Genomic DNA, 16,204 nt, shown 5'->3' with positions numbered 1-16,204 from the left:
CTAATTTTCACGTTGAAAGATCAAAAAATTAAATGAAACTAAGACCTGATTGTGTCATGATCCTGCGATCTCCAACAGATCTTATAACCTTAACGATGAAAGATGCAATTGGGTTGATGATGTACGTATCTAGAAACAGTTTAATCTCGTTCTTCTCCACAGACAAAAACCTTCATTTCAAACCAAAATAAAAAACCACACATTCCAACTTGACACCAAATGAACAACAGAGGATCTAAAACAAGGTCTTCAAATTATAGCGCAAGAAGAACACTAAATAAACATATAGATAGATAGAAAACTACCTCTTCCACTTTCCGATCTCGAAACGATCAGATTTTCGGGAAATGACAGAATCCAAGTTTTCGATTCTCCATGTTGCAAGACGTGACGTGGTTTCAACTCTAAATGCAGAATTGTTCATCCTATTCTTCTGAAAGCTGAATGGTTTATTAACAAAGAACAGATTATTTGAGAATTACTGCAAGAGATTCAATCACACCGGAATAAGGTGCAGGGAAGTTTATGCACACTCACCAGAGTTTTAAAGCTTTTAGAAATGCGAGGAATATAAGAGATGTCCGATATTGTATCAAATATTTAAAACTTTTAAATAATAATTAAATTTTTTTTTCTTAGAAAATTTATTTTTAAAACTAAAATATTTCCAAAAATTTAATTTACATAAAAAATATATTAAAGAAATATTCTGAAATTAATTTATGTTGTTTTATATGTACCATTATGGTGGAATGTAGGACGAGATATATTAGGTCTTCTGTCACTTTGTCGAGGTTGACATGGTGTTGGTAATCTTGAAGTCGACGTGATCTTTACTCATATATAGTTATTAAGATTTTGGCTGGGATGAGTCCGATCCCCTTGGTCGAGATCATCTCGATCTTGTGTAGCACAATACATAGTGGTGGTTGAGATGATTCAGGCAATGGTGACAAATATGGTCTCGACCTTAGGTTGGTATGATATTGGTCATCCTAATTCAATATGATCACTACTCATGGTGACAATTTTAGTGGTGGCTGAGATGATGTAGGATGTGGTGACTAAGATGATCTTGCTCCTAAACAGTGCATTAGCACCCCAAGCTCGTTATTGCACGTAGTGCAACAAAAGTCTTATGTCGAGATGATGTGTGCTTGTATTCAGTATCAAAGGGATGTCCTTAATGGATTTTGATCGCTTGCCATGGTGATAGGTTGCCAACTGGAAGACGTGTTAAGAAACATGTCATATACAAGCAAGTTGACAATAATAAGAGAAAAAAAATGCTATGAATCAAATTGATGCTATGAATAAAGAAAGATCACATCTTCTCTGAGCGCAATTATTGAAAATTTTGAAAAATCTATATGTATATGTAAAGTTATGGAAATGATCATGTCGGACAATGAAACTTCTATACCCAATTAATATAAAATTATGAGACGGACCATCCCGTACTTAATGGGAGGGATCATCTCGAATGATAAAGCTTTCTTGTCCAAGGGATCTCAGACTAAGTGGGAGAGATCATCTCGGACGATGAAGCTTTCTTAACCAAACTTAAATAAGAAATCAAGTTGTGGGAGGAATCATCTCGGTCGATGAAGCTTCCTTACCCAAACTCATATAAGAAATGAAGTTATGGGAAGGATCATCACAGTCGATGAAACTTCTTTACCTAATCAATATAAATAAGTGGGAAGAACCATCTCGGACGAACTTTCAATAAATATAAATACAACGATATTTAGAATATGGATAAAGTTCACTTTAATTGAAATCACATGTCATTAACGATAATGCTTAGTAGTATCCACTTTAACAGGTCTAAGTTGCTTTTTAGGAACTGAGATAAGGTCGACACCCAAAGCTTCTTCCAAAATACTGGTTTTGTTCACATTCAATGGTGTGTAATGGTTGAAACGCGGGTGTTTTGGCTCTTTAAATTGGTGTTGTGAGTGGGATGATCTCTTCTTGTCAAAAGGTCTCTTCTTGAGAGATGAAGTCTTGCGATATTGCAGAACTCCTTTAACTTCTCCATCTGCATGAACTTGATTGCTCTTGTTCTTAGCTCGTCAAGAGTTGTTACGGATTTTTTGCATAGACTATCTAGAAAGGGTATAGATCTAAGAACAGTAACAATATAATGTAATGTCACTAAAGATTAAGGTTAAGGTTGGGGTATGCACAAGAGAAATTACTTCAACAATGACTCCACATGTATATTCCAAATTTGCCTTTACAATGAAGGGCAACCCCTTATTTATAGTGGAAGGTTAATTGACCTAAAAATTGACTCCACATGTATATTCCAAATTTGCCTTTACAATGAAGGGCAACCCCTTATTTATAGTGGAAGGTTAATTGACCTAAAAATAGACCCACTAGCCAAGATTTAAATCCTAAATACAAAATACTAATAAAAAAAATGCAAAACAAGTGTAAGCTTTCTAGACGTTGTTCGTGCTCCATGGTGCCCCTCTTCCACCGCTGGATACTGGCATCCCTTATAGATAGATCTTGGTTGGCTGCTGTCTTGACTAGCGTTGGTCGCCAGTTCTACCGTTGGACGCCAGAGGCCACTCCTCTTCATGCACCTCCATTGGTTAGGCTCTTATCATCCATGCCTACGTCAATGAGAGGAAAAGAAGAGAGGAAGAACGATGTAAAAGGCAAAGAGAGAAAATACACCAAAAATATCTCACTTCGATTTTTTTTTCTTTCTAAAACGTATTTATTGCATTAAGGAAATCTTTTCTCAAAACACATTTCATGAAAGGGTGTTCTAGAAAACTCATTCAAGAATAATATGAAAATTTATTTTGAAAATCTTATTTCAGAAGACCTGATCTGGAATGCCTTTCGGAAATACTGTTCCCAATTATTATTTTTTCTGAAAATCTTATTCCAAAAATTATATTCCCAAATTGTTGGAAAGCTTAAAGTGTCTGAAAGATAGTGATCATTTTACAAATTTGAGGGGATGTGCGAAGAAATTGTGAAGTGCAGGAAGTAAAAGTCGAACTTAGATAGGACAAGAACCGAGAATGAATGACTGTACTTTGATAAACAATATAGTCTAAAGTCTGAGACTCTATTCAGCACTCTAACCCTCTTGTACCACAATTTACATTTTTTAGGATATACATGCATGCGATAATATACCTATGCAGTGGGAAATTAAATCGATAATTGATCTTATTAAAAAATATAAATGTCAATAAACCATAGGTATCTCTCATCTTTAACCAACTAATTTCCATTTCACTTTTCAATAAACACAGTTAAAATTATTTTGAATCTTTGACCTGAGATAACCTCTAACATCTAGTCATTTTGGCCTTTTATTTTTAATAACTCCTACATACTGACATTTACACACCAACCCACTGAAAAGAGAAAACATGTTTTAATTTTGATTATCAATGATAGAATTTGATGGTTAATTAGTGTTTTAGCTGATGTAATTCACATGATAAAACGAATAAGAAATAATCTATGATAGATTGTTATTGATTTTCTCTCATCAGAGAGAATTTAAAGAAAGATCATATAAGAGAGAATTTAAAGAAAGATCATATAAGAGAGAATTTAAAGAAAGAGAGACTAAAGGAGTCATTTCAAGATGGTAATATATATATATATATATATATATATATATATATATATATATATATATATATATATATATATATATATATATATATATATCCTTATACAGAAGACAAAAGGATTTATCATCCATTAACAATATTTTGTCACAATCAATCAGTAAACATTCATAAATAACGCTAATTTGTAGCAATGTATTCATGATGATGAGCAAAATTTCACTTAAACAGTCAAGCTTTACACTCACAACAATGATTGATTTGGACTTGGATAGCTGAACTGAATGAAGTAACTCCTCACAATATCATCCTCAACAAACTAGATAGCTATAAAAGAATCTAAGGGAACAAGAAAATAAACCTATAATGGCATGAATAAGAGAGGATCAAAACCTTTCTGCCAATCTAGCAGTAACTGCTCTTAGTTTGGAATACACCTTTCCTGCTGGTGATCCGAGAATCAGGCTACAAAGAGAATCCCTGGCAATCTTTATGTTGGCAAAAGATCCCAATATGTGAATTTTGGTGTCAGCAATCACGATTCTTGTCTTTGATGCGTTCTCAATTGCAAACTTTGTTTTACCACCTTTGCCAGATAACCTTCCAATTGCACGAGACAAGTGATCGCCTCTAAGTGTTTTAACATCCTTGATCTCAAAGGACTCAACGTAGAGCTCATCAAGACGCAGAAGAGCGATGGCATCTATGACATCAAAACCCAGCATGAAAGCATGGACAAAATCAGCACATTTTTGCAGGTTACTAATATCAGGTGTGTCTGTCCTTGTCTTCAACTCAACTCTCCGAGCCTTCAAATTCATTCGGACATCAATTTTCATCTGTTCAAAAATGGGAGTATAGATATCCATCCAAGCTTTCTTGAGGGGGGTATAACGATGAGGTGGAACATTCACCTTGCGGAACTGAATCTCTCCATCGGACATCTCATGAGGCTTCAACGGCTCAAACTTTGGCTTCTGTGGCAAAAGTTTGGCTTCAGATGGGACAGTCTCAATTTCCATGGTAGATGCTGTCTGATTCGACACCATTCTGCAAATGTTCAAAAAGCAACCCAGAATAAGTTGATTTAAAAGATACAAAAAGGAAAACAATTTAAATAACCCATGTATATTTCTCCGGTTCTAGTTACGAGCAGCATAATTATCAATCACAAATAGTTTGAAATAGCTGCGATTTTCTAGTATAAAATAGCATCTGTAGATAACTTCACACAACTATGATGAGCAGAGCATTCCGAAACAGAACAAAAGTCCAGAGTTTGCAAGAAAATATAACTGATCAGGTGCTCCAAACCTCCTTATTAACTGGTTGGATTATTCTCCTTTATACCAAAGGACACTTACTCTTAACTAAGGAGAACTAAGGAGCCACACGTTAATATAGTTCGCTTTCACTTCCCTTTCAAATCCTTCACAATTTAATGAGAAACATAGAATAACTAAAACATATTCCTCCACATCATTATCATTTATCTAATTCAGAGATTCCAACTAAAGCATGGATTTGTGCGGATTAGTTTTTGTTTTCCATGTTCTCAATCAGAACAATTCGACAATGAAATGAAATCAGGTCAATAAGGTGTAACTAGAACAGAGCGATTTACGATACGTGAAAGAAAGCTTAAGCATACCTGAAAAGAGGGAGGGTAGCAGAAGACGGAGAAGCTGGCAGTGGTGGAAACGACCTGCACTAGCAGCGGCGGCGACAAGGGTGGAAAGTTTGATGCAGCAGCTTCAATCTCTCAGGGTTTGCATAATGTATTTAGGGTTTTATAGGGACAACGATATATATTATAAAATTTGTTGGAGGCTATTCTTGTCTTTTAGCTATTTTATTTCTCATGATTTAAATGGTAACTAGTGGTGCTATACCAGTACCTATTATACATGGGTGGTGTGTGTGTTTTTTTTTTCTTTTAAGTTTGTATTTGTAAAATAAAAATATATTAGTTATATTTAGAGTAAATGATTATTTTATATATGTTATTATATAATATTAATAAATATTAGAGTTAGATATTATTAGAATTAGGATTTTAACATTTATAGTTTTTAATAGAGTACTTTAAAATTGATTATAAATAATTTTAGATATTTTATTACTTGGAATAAAATTATATTATATTTTTTAATAGATTACTTTAAAATTATTTATAAATAATCATATATATATTTTGTTAGATAAAATAACAACATATTATGTTTTTTAATTGATTACTAATAAATAAATTGGTTACAACTAATATTATGGTTATTATTATTGTGATATTTATTGTTATTGGTTATTATAATATTTAGAGAGATATATTAACTAAAATTTTAAATATAGTTGTAAAAGTGAGGAATTGTTTTTCTTTCATATTTTGGAAAACAAAATAACAAACACTGAAAGTAATATATGGAAAATGATGTTTTAAGAGAGAAAAAATTGTTTGCTGAATTTGTCTCCGTTCATAGAACAAGTTTAACTCTAGGTGATAAAGGGAAAGACAACTTTGGAAAAATAAGTTTGTTTGTATATAATATAAATATGTATCGGATTAGAAACAACCGTTAATTCAATATTTATATAATTATTGTTATATTTAAATAAAAAATCTATATTTAAGTGTTATAATTATGTATAATTATATATAGTATTAAATAAATAATTTGATAATATTATATGTAAATTTATTTGTTTTAAATTATAAAATTGATTAGTGGTGTGTAGTTAAACCATATAAAAAGTTGAGATGGAGTTTACACTTTTCAATATAAAATATAGACATGAGATATTTCAGATCCGAACAAAATAATAAAAAGAAGAATAACAACCACAAAATAATGATAATGACAATTATTATAATACTAATACAAAATAATAATATTGTTATTAATAACATTAATATTATTAATAAAAATAATAATACTGAATATTTATTAATATTAATATTAACACTAATAATACTAATGATAATAGTAATAATTCAAAAAATAATAATAATATTATGAATCCTGTAAAAAAGAATAATATTATGAAAATAATTAAATAACTAATCACAAGTATTCTTGATAATAAGTTAATTAAAAATAAATAATATTTATTTCAGAAAAATAATAACAATAATATTTTTTTAATAATAATGTTAATAATAATACTAATGTAATACTATACAACTAATAATAATAAATAGATACAACTAATAATAATAAATAGTGGTTGATATCGATATGTGCACATGTATAGTTATTATTATTTTTTTAAATTATATTAAGAAAATTAATATAATTATAAATAATATGATATTTTTTTATTAATATATAATCAAATAATGAATGTTTGTGTGCACACTTACGAGTATATAATTAGTAATTTAATTATATGTCTTAACCTACACGAGACTGATTGTCCACAAACAATAGTATGTTACACTACCCTGAAATATATATATGAATCCCCACAAATCAACAAACAATTAAAAAAACTAATTAAATCATTTATTTGTGATGTTCATGGAATGAAAATGGGAACTTGAAACATAAAAAATCAGAAATCAATAAAACTATTATCTTCCGAATCCAATCAAATATGTTTGTTCATCTTAAAACCAAGTCCAACTTTCCACTCTTCAGCCTCTGCTACCCTCAAAAAATGCAAGTAATCTTATAAAAACTGAAGAACAACAAATTAATGTATAAAATAAACTTAATAAACAAAATATTAAAGAAAAAAATGTTACCTTTTGTTCATCCGAAAACTCTTTTGTTGCTATGTGCTCGTCAAATGTAAAAACTCCTAAAAAGTGAAGAAGAACCTAAATCAATTTAATAAACAAAAGATTAAACAACTAATAGATACAACAATGTCGTTAATGACCTATAAAGGAACTTGTGGATGATGAAGAAGAAAGATTTAGAGCAATTATAAAAGTCAAAAGCAATATTTTTAAGATGAAAATCGAAACTTGTAGATCACCAGGTGACAATACTCAATACTCATCTATTGTGAGAGAAAAAGGAAAAAGATTTCTTCATCGTCATGAGAGATAAACATTTGTATTTAAAATCTTTCTTTATCATTTCAATTACTACTCTGAACCATCACAGACGAGAGCCAAAAAAATGTCAATTGTCTACAGTTTTGGCACAATATGAAAGGGTGCTCGAGAGACCATTTTGCCATTCAAGATACCATTCTCCAAATAAAAAGCATGGCTAAGTTAGTAAAATTAGAACAAAGCACAGTCAGGGATGGAATGACAAAAAAACTAAATTTAGGGACAGCAGTCACAATTTTAAATATAGACATTTAGGTCTATTCCTGATTAGTTTGTTTTGTTAGTTTTTAAGTAGAATTTTTTTATATCAAATAGAAAATAATGATTCTTTCTAGATTTTTAATTATTATAATTCCATAAATTGAAGTGACATAACACAATCATATTAAAAAAAGAAAGACAAGAAAAAGGTCAATTTGTGCCTCTAACTCACTTCTCGTTCTAAAACGAACTAAAAATTAATATATTTTAATAGAAGGTTTGTCAAAAACTAAAAACATATTAATTTTATAAAAATTTAGAAAAGTGAAATATAAGCTATATTATTGATTTAATTTAAATGTTATATTAATGTTAGATATTTAGCATATGAAAACTATATATTTCAAATCACTAAAATACTAGAATTTAAAATTCAATAAAAAAAATGAAGGAAATTAAAATTCCAAAATTGTGGATTTTTTTATTGTTAAAAAAGAAAGTCAGATGATCCAGATGAGCTGGAGAGGGCCCGATGACCCAAACATGTTGGGCTAGATTAACAACCTTAACGGGTCCGACCGGCCTGATAACCCAGACAGACCTGACTGGCCCGATGATTCAGATAGGCTCGACCGACCCGATGACCTCAACGAACTTGGCTAGCCTGACGAACCAGACGAGCTGGTTGGGTCGGGCCGACGATCTAGACGACAAGTCGGATCGAGCCGACAACCTTGACATGTCCGACCAACACGATGATGTAAATGAGGTCGATCAGTCCAACGACCTAGACTGACTCAACCGATTTGATGACCTAGACTGGTCCGATCGGTCCGACCGGCCTAACGATACAAATAGACCGAGTCAGACCGATGACTCAGACAAGCTAGACCAAGCTGGGCTTAACAACCTAAACGAGATAAGTCGACTGGATAACTTAGAGAAGTCAAGCAAGACTGCAACCCAAACGACCCTGTTGGCTCGACGACCTAAACAAATCTGACTTGCTCGATGACCCAACGAGACCTGAGGGTCCGACTACGAAATACCATGTAATCTTAAATTCAAGCACAACTATATAATATTTTTAATAAATTGAAAAGATGTGAGAAATATTTTCTATATTCGTGTACTCTGTACATACAACATGTACGAGAGTATTAACTATGTACAGTATTTAAAATTTAAATATTTTAATATTTTAATCTTAATTTTTTAAATCTAAATAATAAAAAGTATTATTTTTTTTATCTTCATAAAAAGTATTTCTGAAATTGAAAATTTTCTTAAAAGTTAATTTAAGTAAACAAATTATTTACAATAGAATTATGAACCCGCAACACTTGCCCTAATTATATTTAATATATTTATCAACAAATTTCTGACACAAATTCTAATAATGAGATATTAATAATATTACAGTGAACTTGTCAGTTCTTTTATCGAACTGATGTAATTATTATTTAATAATTATTGAAATAGATAGTTTTTTAAAAAAATATTTTTATTAAGTCATACACAATAAATACTATTTCATGTGATATTAATATTAAATAGAGCGAAGTATTTTATTTTTTATTAAAAAAACGAAGTTGTAAGTTGGACGACATTGAAGACTTTTTATATAAATTGTTGTTGTGATATATGACTCCTTTAGAATGAAGTTTAAAAATTCAAAGTTTTCTATTTTTTATTTTTTAATTGAAAAAAAATAAATTTAATTTTATACTTAATAAATTGAATCAAAATACATAAAATAAATAATGGAAGACATAGTATTAAAAAATAGTAGTATTAAAAAATTAAAGAAAGAAAGAAAAAATATGATTAGAAAAAAAGAAAAGAAATGTTATCCAGGAAAATGATAAAATATATTATAAATGACGATATTATTTTTAAAGTTCTTTAATAAGTTGAGAATTAATCCTTTAACTACTCTCTAAATAGACAATTTATTCTATTATGACATTCACTTATACAATAAATACATTTTTTTGGCTTAGAAATTGAGTGAGCCATTTCATTATGGATGATTGGTAGTAGACATTCCTGATTCTTTACATCAGATGTGGGGTTCAGTTCAGGTATGAAATTCAGTCCCCGTATAAAAAGATCAACAATTTTCATTTTGAATAGGATGAAACTGGACTGCATAAGCGCTCAAAATATTGAGAGGTTATAGATTGGATCAACAAATTTTTGAAAGTGTAAATGACAAGAGGAACAAACAACAATCACATGAGGATAAGGGAGCCCAAAAGCTTGAAACTGGCTATAATCACACCACCGAACATCTAATTTAACTTTGTATGTCATTGGTCGACGACCAAGTTCAGCAATGACTATCTCCTGAACATAAAATTCTGAATTTGTCTAGAGAATTCAGAGAGGAATAGTATTGAGATAGTAATCTAACAGTTTAATTACTATGCATCTCAAGGGAAGCAATCAAGATACAAATATCAAACACAAACAGTTAAATAATGTTGGAATTATTTATTTCCCTAATCAAGAAAACCTATATATATATATATATATATATATATATATATATATATATATATATATATATATATATATATATATATATATATATATATATATATATATATATATATATATCCATGAAACCAAGAGAGCTTCTGCTGCAAATGCTACACTTGGGACTCATGAGATTTCATATGATCTTTATAAGGTTCTTCTTCTAAATGAAATTCAATGGGATCCAGAGAAACCATGTCTTCATCCATAGGATTCCAAGTACCCGAATCAATCGAAAATTCGATTCTATCTGAACTGTCCATTTTCAAATGATATCCACGGTATTCACAAATATTCCTTTTTGATTTCCAAAATTTTTTATAATTTAATTCATAACAATTTTCGCATTCAATCCACAAATGCGTCAATTTTTCACTTTCATGGAGATTCTTATAATTTTCTCCTAAAGTGGAATCACTATCATTTGTATCATTCGTACTAGCATCTGAACAACATTTGAAACTTTTGCACAGAGAAACCGACTGATGTTAGTAATGTGGTTGAAGAAGTAGAAGAAGGCTAAAAGTGAGAGAAGTAGGTTGATGATGACATAGTAGTGGAAAAACTCAGTGAGCAGAATCCAAAACAGTGTCTCACATGCATCTCATGCAAAGAGGCCTTCTGTCCCCTTCCCTAGTGTCTAAATTTAACAAAAGCAGTCAAGTTTGCCAAATAAATGTTTTTCTTATTAGCAAGTTTTGATATGTAATTCAAAACTTCAAATATCAATGGTTTTAGCTGCTACATATATTAATCTTTGAAAGGGATTGTTGTTGGAGTGTTCCCACACAAGTTAACTACAAGGTTATGAGAACAACGTAGGTTTTTTTGTCTGTTCATAATGGAGATGATGAAAGAGATAACTATTTTGCATGTTTCTCCCCCCCCTTAAATAATAGGCATCTAGAAACATCTTTCAGAAGTTTCTTTTTCCTGTAATTTAAAAGAGGCATGCATACATATGCTTTATCATTGGCAGATATAAGTCATCACCATTTACTCAAAAACTGATTGGTCTGAGACACCGTGTTGAAGCCTTTAGAGAAAGTTTAATTATCATCAGTTTTTTCAAGAAAAATGATTTGTAATTAATAACACCGACTAATCTTTCTTTATTGTACAAAAAATTGGTGTGAGAGCATTAATTAGTAGTATTTCTTATGGGTCGGCAAGAGCATTAAATCAAAAAGCTGCTCTCAGCTTATGAATCTATTCTACATGTACAAATCTATAAGATATGCAACTGAAAAAGAAAGATTCATCTTAAATGTTTGTTTGTGTATAAATGTTAAACTCTGTATGTAAACTATACATAATCCGGGTAGCCCAGAAAAAGAAAAATGAAATACAAGCATGCAAGTACATATATATGTAACAAAAATGGCTTCTGGTTTCAAGTCTCAACTGTTTCAGCTTTGTGGTTTCGGACTTGTGTACTTAAACTATATAGGATTATTTTTCATTCCCTTTCAATGGTAGAATATATTTCAAGTATCCAAAATATCCTTATAAAATTAGCTTCAGTTCTCACTCTTCTCTTACTAAGAATCTTCTAGGGCAGAATTAATATAAAGCAAAGAAAAGAAAACCGTTTTATGTACATATCTACATGCAGCTAAACCGAAGGTCAAAGCACTCCAGTGATTAAAATAGCCAATCCTAGATGTGTGAACTTCACAATAATTAATTCTTAAAACAAGAATACAGTAAGATTAAACAGATATCACGTATTATATTGAGATGGCTAGGAGAGCAGAGTAAACTAACAGATTAATTACAGTCAACCGAAAGGGAAGCAATAAAGGACACATATTAAACACAAAGAAACAGTTAAATAATGTTGCCATTGTGTCACAAATGTAATTTGTTCAATGGAACTCACCATAGTAACAAATAGAGCTCAGCAAAATCAAAAGTACCAATTCTTCACCAGAGGCACTTTCACCACCTCTTAAAAAAAATCCTCCAACATAGCAACCATCAATTTGACTAGGAAGAAAATCTACAAAATTCCTTGATTGATTGTGATTGTGATTTTATGACATATAACTATATTGTAATTTGGTTAAACCTCATAGTTTGAATAAGAAACTGTTCTCTATAAATTTTTAAATACCAGACTTTTCTCATATATAACATAAACTGAAAACATCATTTAATAGCAAATCAATTGGTTGCATATATAGGATAGACTAGAGTACCATATAACGTCAACTACATAATCAACTGTTGAAGCAAGACCAACGCATTCATGTTAGAAACAGGATCCATTGAATTGTGTAAAACTACATAAACTTGAAGCATCTAGTAACTCCTCAAAGAAAGTCATTAATATAAGTCCAGTTGCTGAATTATAGCCATAGTAAATCCCTACATTAGAATTTACATAAAAATTATTTATTAACATATGACAATCATGAGATTATTTACTTGGTGTAAGATTAAATTTCTTGTAGAACTAAATTTGATTTACTATGGCTTGATTGGGTCCTAAACCTCATCATATAATCATGCTAGACCAAAGCATGCATTTTAACTTTCACAAGAATAATGAACCAATAATTATATAAGAATGATACTCAAAATTGAAACCATTTTAAACATTACTTACCCTAAAAGAGCTTCCTAGACCACATCTTAGTTGACAGGACACCTATCGCAAAAGTCAAAAGCATAGAACCCTCGGAGGACATTATAAATGCAGGCGTATCAATGAATTCAGGTATTGATACTAGAGATGACAACTGAAGATTTAAGATCCAATCGCATTCAGGTGGTGCTGACTGTTATGTTCATCCCTGACAAAACTATCACCAAATTATCCTTTCATATTTACCATTGTAAAGAGGCAATTGAAATAAATAACATTGCAAAATGCACTCAAAATAGTAATTCATATATAGTTTCCGTCGCATGCACACAAAATACAATTCAGAATTCTTTCCCAAGTTGTGGATCTTTCTCAAACTTCACACACTCAATGATATAGAGAACCAATATCCATGTATGTACAATAATGACATGACAATATTCTGTCAATACTAATACCAATACCATCTAATAGTATTATATGATTAGTTGATCAATGATCAATTATTAAATATAAAAAATGAAAACAAACATGTATTGACGTCAATGAGGTGTAGTAGCAATTAAAACTGAGCTACTTAGAAACAAACAACTGTTAGAAAAAGTGAAGATGATGGAACTGGAAGAATTTACTGTCAATAATATAAGATGTTGTTATACAACATTACAACTTGACATTTTCTATATTGGTAAAAAATGTAAAAAGCTTTTGAAAGATGTACAATCATAATTCAAATTTACCTCAAGGTATTGATTGCCTCTACCAAAATATTCAACAGCAGATGCTACAAACAATATATAGGCCCAATTTCCCTGCAACTTTTGTAAGAGTATTTTTCGACACTTCCATTCAAAGCTCAAACCAGCTCATTCAATGTCAAGTATTGATCAATGAATTAAGAGCATACTTGTCTCATAGTCCAAAACATCTTAAATTGCACTGCTGTCACAAGAAATTTTCATCGAGGTAATACTGTAACTTGTACTTCTCACGTAGTATTCTTGTGCTACACACCTGCTTTAATACTAGGAAGTTTTGAACCGTATCATGGCTTTCTCCCTAGTTTCAAAATCTTATAGAATGGATAAAGTGCATATTACATTGCTAGCACCCTTCCTTTTAGAAACAGTCAAAGCAGATAAACATCTGATTGAGACTTTACCAATTGTCCTTGCAAGAACACTTCCCATCAAAGAAATGATGAAACCTGTTTGAATCTCTCATAATGATTGGTCGCCCTATAGTAATTGATGCAAACTTCATAAATACATGGCAGTCATCACAGACACGTATATTCTTTATGATCCGTATCGGTGAAATCCCATTGGGCTTTCTAATTAAAGCAAATGCAAGGGCAAGTTTCTCACTATGGTAGGAAATGGATCTAAACTTTTCTTCCTCTCCCACATCCCTGACAAAATAATTATTAAAATACCTTTTGTTTAGACATAATTCTTATACTAACACTTGCTTTATCCTCCTCCAATAATAACTCTAAAAATGTCTTTAAACGATGGTGTATCCATACACATCCTTTTTTCTTGGTGAGAAATAATAATTTTTGTATGATAAAAGCAGAATAACAAAATTGTGTGGAATAGGGATAAGATTCAAACTCCCTCTACCTTCTACTTATAATTAGTAGTAGACTTACATCCCTCAAGTCAAATTATAATATATAATTTCCAACCAAGTTTAAGATATTAGTTAGCATCATATATCTATTAATTATGAAATTGATACAGATTGTTCACTAAGAATTTACATCACATTAACATGTGTATATAGGAATAACCAAGCTACACAAAAATATAACATTTTGTGAGACATGATATATGTGATGAGAGCAGATTTCAAGGCTGCAAGACTCCAATTAGGAGAGTCTTTTGAGAAGGCTAATGATACGAGAAACATGAGGCCAAGATGCAGAAGTTACTGTTTTATATTTGTGATCACATATATAAAACAGTAACTTTGGTGTGTTCTACTCAGAATGAGATATAGTTAGAATTCAATAAACAGTCAGATAACATTGTACAAGAATTAAAGCTTTGCATCATTTCTCTAGAAGTATTGATCAACTTACAAGTATGTCTTTAATGCAAGATTTACTATCTTCTCCTTTGCAGGGAACTTTCTTCTTGACCGTGAAACGAAACAGCCCGTTTATGGATCAGCACTCAAACTTAACTGAAATATATATCATCAAAACCATTCCATCCCAATTAAAACACCACAGTATCTAATAATAAATCAGCAATTCAACCCTACAATAAGATTAACTAAAAAATTTAAATTTATTTAAAAAAAAAAAAAAAACTAAAAGAAAGAAGGGGAAAACTAAAACAATGTTCCACTCAAAGGATTCCAACACCCTAATTTACGTAATAATTGACAAAGATTTTTACAAAAGCAAATTAGAACCAAAAGAAGCAAAAGGGGCAAATAACAAGCACATTGTCAGGTGAAGAAGCTTCTGAATGATTCAAGGTCTGAATTGGTTTCTTCTCAGCAAGCATTAGCATCTTCTAGAAGCAAAATAGAAGAGCAATACAATACCCAATTAAAAATATACTGCTTGAAATCTATAAAAGTTTCCCTTTTGGTATATTCAGATAGAGAAATATCAAACAAAACAATACCCAACTAGAAGCAACGCAAAAAGAAAATGAAGGAGAAGAATCTATACAAATAAAAGTGATAAAAGGAATGAAAATGAAAACAGAAAAAAAGTTAAGCAAAGCAAACCGGATTCTTGGCAACCATACGGGGTGAGGTCCAAGTGCGGCGGCGCTGAAGTACAGGTGCGGCGGTGCGGCGGTGCGGCGAGAGTCATGCTGTAAGAGTTAGACGTAGAATGTAGGAATAAGAGAAGGAAAAGAATAAAAAAATTGAGGAAAAATTAAAAAAAAAAAGATCATCAAAATTATATATTTTTAATTATTTATTTATAAAATATACTTAAAAAGGTATTTAATCACGTTCGTTTATTTCAGTGTAAAATAAACTTAGATTATTTTTATGAAATTTTGAAATAAATTTTTGGATTTTAACGAAGTTTAAACAATTTTTCCATTTGTTAAATTCATTCTTAAAATTATAATAACATTTAGTTTACCTATCAATTTTCTCATTATCTTATAATATATCAAACAAAATATAGACCTTTTTTTTTATCTCACAAAATATACAATATTT

At 30.6% G+C, this 16,204-nt stretch overlaps 1 protein-coding gene and 1 long non-coding RNA gene across 8 annotated transcripts; both read right to left on the bottom strand.

Annotated features, from left to right (window-relative positions):
- Positions 1-2,233: 2,233 nt before the first annotated feature.
- On the bottom strand, positions 2,234-5,399 carry LOC114186723 (RNA-binding protein pno1-like). 2 transcript variants are annotated; one of them, XR_003605134.1, is made up of 4 exons: positions 5,266-5,399; positions 4,008-4,664; positions 2,373-2,630; positions 2,234-2,288 (listed from the first exon to the last, which is right to left on the bottom strand). XR_003605134.1 is itself a non-coding variant. In XM_028074712.1 (3 exons), the coding sequence occupies exons 2-3, from the start codon at positions 4,661-4,663 to the stop codon at positions 2,621-2,623; spliced, it is 666 nt and encodes a 221-aa protein (XP_027930513.1). In that variant the 5' UTR covers position 4,664; positions 5,266-5,399; the 3' UTR covers positions 2,306-2,620. The 2 variants fall into 2 exon arrangements, 1 of the variants encoding a protein (XP_027930513.1); XM_028074712.1 differs by lacking the exon at positions 2,234-2,288 and having other exon boundaries at positions 2,306-2,630.
- A 1,625-nt stretch (positions 5,400-7,024) lies between these two features.
- On the bottom strand, positions 7,025-15,876 carry LOC114187219. 6 transcript variants are annotated; one of them, XR_003605215.1, is made up of 5 exons: positions 15,755-15,876; positions 13,747-15,196; positions 13,028-13,214; positions 7,357-7,412; positions 7,025-7,252 (listed from the first exon to the last, which is right to left on the bottom strand). It is a non-coding gene; the product is annotated as an uncharacterized LOC114187219 (long non-coding RNA). The 6 variants fall into 6 exon arrangements; XR_003605217.1 differs by lacking the exons at positions 7,025-7,252; positions 7,357-7,412 and adding an exon at positions 10,943-12,786; XR_003605213.1 differs by lacking the exons at positions 7,025-7,252; positions 7,357-7,412 and having other exon boundaries at positions 10,943-13,214; positions 13,747-14,417; positions 15,093-15,196.
- Positions 15,877-16,204: the final 328 nt, after the last annotated feature.

This window comes from Vigna unguiculata, chromosome 6, assembly GCF_004118075.2.
Source record: "Vigna unguiculata cultivar IT97K-499-35 chromosome 6, ASM411807v1, whole genome shotgun sequence".
Classification (NCBI taxonomy): Eukaryota; Viridiplantae; Streptophyta; class Magnoliopsida; order Fabales; family Fabaceae; genus Vigna; species Vigna unguiculata.
The sequence above is the reverse complement of the archived record's forward strand: the minus strand, read 5'-3'. Positions and strand labels throughout refer to the sequence as shown.